The sequence below is a fragment of the Buceros rhinoceros genome, unplaced genomic scaffold (genome assembly GCF_000710305.1).
Source record: "Buceros rhinoceros silvestris isolate BGI_N320 unplaced genomic scaffold, ASM71030v1 scaffold19563, whole genome shotgun sequence".
Classification (NCBI taxonomy): Eukaryota; Metazoa; Chordata; class Aves; order Bucerotiformes; family Bucerotidae; genus Buceros; species Buceros rhinoceros.
The window spans coordinates 47414-52086 of NW_010403275.1; the positions used below are offsets into that span (position 1 = coordinate 47414).

The window sequence follows — 4673 nt, forward strand, 5'->3', positions numbered from 1 at the left end:
TCCAGCCGCTAAAGCTAGAAGACCTGGTAACAACCAGTGCCCACCATTGTTTTAAGTGGGGTTTCATCACCCTGTCCAAAAAGCCAAGGCAGGGCAGTGCTTAACGTGGATGAAGAGCCTGTCTCTGCTAGGAATCTCCGTGCAGCCAACAGCCATGCCTGCTGACTGCTGGTGCTAGCAAAAAGAGCAGACAAAACCTAACATGCTGCTTTTTGAAAGGCTGAGATCTGTAGAGTGGCATGACCTCAGACTATTATTTTACATGCCATGATAGGTCCTGAAGAGGGAGGAAGTTGCATTGCTTATGTCATCTCCTTTTTCCTACTGGAGCTCTAGACTCAAGTAATTAGCATGGCTTGTGGTCCTGTGAGTAACGGGCTGCTCTTTTCTTCTGAGGAAATTTATCTACATCAAGCTTCTTCAATGGCTGATTTTTCAACAGATCAAGATTATCATCATAAGTCCTCTAATACAAAATGAAGAAATTACTTAAACTACCAGAGTTTTTCACAGATCAGAAAAATCTCATCACTGGGCACAGAGGAAGAGAGCAATGAGGGTGAGAGCACTCATGAAATACTCATGAGGAAAAATGTTTTCAAGACACTACTCTTCGCATTGTCAAAAAACTCAAGAATGCATTGTGAGATTTAAATCTTCCCCCACAACGACAGTACAGCGCCGCTCTAGTGCTTGAAACCAATTTAATTTTGTTTTACAATATTGCAGGTCTAAAAACCAGTATAAAACATGAAAAGTAGAGATTCTTCCTCATTTCCTCCCCATTTACATTTTGGGGCAATATGAAATTCAAGGAAGTTTGTTTACACATCTCAAACTTCTTAACAGTGGTGTTAAAGCATTTACAGTTAACTGAAAATACCTGCACAGAATGAACAGAAAGAGTAGCAGACGAGACGTTTATGCGGTCAGAACAAATGGAAACCCAGAGCAGGGATGAACACTTAGGAAGAGGTCAAACCGCCTATGAATACATGACATTTCTGAGGAGCTATATATTGTATCTCCATTAGGAGCTAATGCAGCCTCCCGGAAGAGGGTCAAATGCCAGCCTTGCTTCTGAAGAGCCATTTCACCAGAGGCAGCAGAGCTCTCTCGGTTTGTATGAAGGCTCCATTTGGCCTCATAATTCCAGTGGCAAGGACAAGTCACATTCAAATCTTACTCAAGATCTTGCAATAAGCAACATTATTTTATATTAAATTGGATTCCAACAAGTTTACATAAATTACAGTCTATTTTGCCTAGAAAAAGATTGACAGTAAATGCTGGGAAATCCCCCAAACAATACGGAGGCAATTCTGCACTCACCTGTTGAAGTAACAAGTGACCACTGCCCCAGCAATCGTCATTTGCTGACAGGCAATAATGAATTCACTAGTCCAGATAAGGCCAACAAAATGATACCATGCCATGTAGCAAATTCCAGACAGAGCTCGGTATTCTACTTGTCCTCCTGAAGTAGTCTGCGCAGTACCTGGAGTTGGGATTACACCACTGTATTATTAAAACACACCAGACAAGAAAAAACCAGAAGGTACATAAGCACTCTGTATTGGTTTTTATTAACTTTTCTTCAATAAATTTATCAAAAAATAAATCCAGGTGCTACTTAAGCCTATCCATTCTAACAAAGTCAGAGAGCCAAAATTTCGTAATTCAAATAGAATTTTGAAAAATAAAATCTTACCAAAAAACCACAGCTTGGGTTTAAATTGGGATTGAGACACAGCTGCCAATTAAGTCAAGAAAACAGTTACGAATTAGTAAAGATTTCTGAGAAAACATTACTCAATATTTGAGTAATCAAATGGTTCAGAAGTAAATCAAATTTTAATTTTCTGCATTCAAATCTGACTCATAGTCAGTTACGAAATGCTTTGTATTTTTTCTAAAAGAAGCAAAATGTTAAGGCTGCATAATGTACCATTGCAACAAAACTAAATTATTTTAATTATTATTACTAATCAGAACCACGGCAACCAGTCTTCCGTTCCCTATACTTTGCAGTCTTTGTACAAAATACAGGCACGTAAAGGTAGCCTCTCCGGAACGTTGACAAGTTCACTTATTCAAGCTAAACCAAAAAAGCCTCCACCTGCAGTAACAACAGTAATAGCTTTGTCTTTCCTGGCAACCTTACGCACACATGTATGTGCACAGCGCTGCGCTCTGCCGCGCAAACCAGGCACATCCACCTGCCAGCTCACCCCTCGGCACTCTGCTGGCTAGGTGTGGTGAACTGTTGGTTACTGCACACAAGTCACATGTTTCACCGAAGTACCAACGTAAACATCTGTGTCTGACTGACTCCCTGTCTTCTGGGGCTACCACGCACGCACAATTTTGTCAGTAGAATTACATGCAATGCTGTTTGTCATATGTCAGGCTTAGTAGCACAGATAAACTTTAAAGCTATCCTAGATAACCTGTTGAGAAAATTAAATGCCATTTTCCTCACCACTCCATTGTGCTCTACCTGTTCACGCAAGCTAAACTTTCCAAACAAAGCCTTGAAATGTGGTTTAATTTGTCAACAGAATATTCTTCTCCAACTGCATAATCACAAATGTTTCTGGTGTACTGTACACTCTTAGTGACACCATTTAGAAACCAGTAAAGAACTGCAGTCCCTGCAGCTGAGTTACCCAATCTGAACACCTCTGGTCAGTACACACGCTGATCTGCTGCAAACCCTTCACAAGAAGGGTTGTTAACAACGCAAACGAAAACAAGCGTCTGCAGCAGGACTCAGGAGTTTCTCCACCTGCAGCCCAGTGCTGTGCCATGGTCAGTCAGCACCACAGCGCAATGTACAACCAGCAGCGTGCACAGGCAGAATCATTGTGGTACATTGTGGTACTTTCATTCTTCTGTCAGATGTTCTTTCTCAGAAACTGCTGCTGAAAGGTTTTGCTGATTCCTGGACCAGCAGGATGTCGCAAGGGACAAAAACTCCTGGGAAGTCTAGTCCAGCAATTTCCTTATCAGAAACAAAGAACCACTGACCAGAAAATTCTGAGAGCTTGTTTATCAGTTCCTGTTAACATGAAAATATGATGTGCCCTTCTTACTGCTAAGTGAGGAAAGGTTCTGCGATCACGCACTGAATCTTCGTGCTCTCTGCAATGGAATTTATCGTGTTTTTTTTTTTCCATGTAGTGCTATTTTTAGCTAAGCTAGCTGACTGTAATTGGAACATCAAGGACCCTGCAGGAAATACATCTTTATTGCTGGGTTTGCTACTGCACAGCTCTGTGTGGCGGTTTTATTGCTCACTTGCCTGTAGGATGCACCTTCATTACACAAAAATCTCACACTGCCTTCTCACCCTACATTACACGCATAGTATTGATGCCATGTGGACTGCTCAGCTCCTGCATTCTGGAAAGTTGAAAGACATGCTTTGCTGTGCCACATGGCCACTTCAGTTCTGCAGCAAAATGCCACACAAACTAGCAAACAGTAAGACTCAATAACCCTAAGATATATCAGCTTTTCCAAAGCACAGCCAAATTCCATTCCCAGCCAGCTAATGGTTCCAACTGGTGCCACTGTTTGTGCTGTCTCAAGTCTCACAGAGTCTTGGCATTTCTCCTAGTTTTCTAGGTCTGGAATTCACTCAGTCTCTGCTGCTCTTACGGATTCTGAATTACCAAGGTACTTAAGCAGGTGTCTACCTTAAAATGCCTAAGTAGCCCCATTGATTTCAATAGGATTACCCATGCATTTCAAGTCAGTCACGTGCATAAGTACCTTTCCAAGTGTGGACTAAAGTCTTCTATAGCTCCCAAGAAGTGAGTCTTTTCTCACTTTATTTTTTCACTAACTTCTGGAGGGGAGATAAATACGGTACCTGCACGGTCACATAACAATCAGGTGCACCACAGCTGAAGTGAGCGTCGAGTGCTCCAGAGCTGTAAGGTGCAGAGACACTATAAATATTATATAACTAGTGAAGATTCACTGAAAATGTCAGGACAGGTGCAGCACAGTAGCAAGCCAATTTCATTCGCCCATCTCTCTGTGTTAGACAAAACACTAGTGTCTATGCAAACATTTCATATTTTTCAGCTTTCTTGGTATGCTTGCATTTAAAATACAGTCTTCATAGCCCCGAAAAAAATACTTGTGAGAATAAAAAGTCAAAGTGTCAAAACCAAGAAAACCACCATCTGTATTTTACAATCTGAACCCAGGATAGGCAACTATTTGTTGACGGAGAAGATAAATTGCTCAAAGAAAGCGTATCTTGGGAGATCTTCAGAGCACTCTCAACTCTTGCAAAAGCCCCACAAACTCCAAATCAAAATAAATGTCTTCCGTCTATAGTGAGATTGTAGAAAATGAGTGGAAATACAGAGGTGTTCCGCCCATGCATTATTTACCATACAGTTCCACATTTGTTTTTACAAGATGTGTAAGTAGTCATCCTGGAAGAGCAAAACAACCCCCTGCGAGCCACCTTACTGTGAGCTGCTTTAACAGCAGCATTTGAGATGACTCACATTTGGGTTGAAAATTCAAACATGTAAAGAGGCATTCTCAATGTAAAATTGAGTCTACTGTTCATCTGTCTAACTTTTGAACTACAAAACAAATCTGAGGCAGAGCAATGGACTGGAAATCCACACAGCTATCATACTTCCTGA

At 41.2% G+C, this 4673-nt stretch overlaps 1 protein-coding gene across 1 annotated transcript in view; it reads right to left on the reverse strand.

Annotated features, from left to right (window-relative positions):
- Window positions 1-4673, reverse strand: part of SLC44A3 (solute carrier family 44, member 3) — a 38663-nt gene that overhangs the window by 21879 nt on the left and 12111 nt on the right. The window contains exon 9 of the mRNA XM_010132964.1: window positions 1333-1498. Within this exon, the coding sequence (XP_010131266.1) occupies window positions 1333-1498 (166 nt within the window). The remainder of the gene's footprint in view (window positions 1-1332; window positions 1499-4673) is intronic.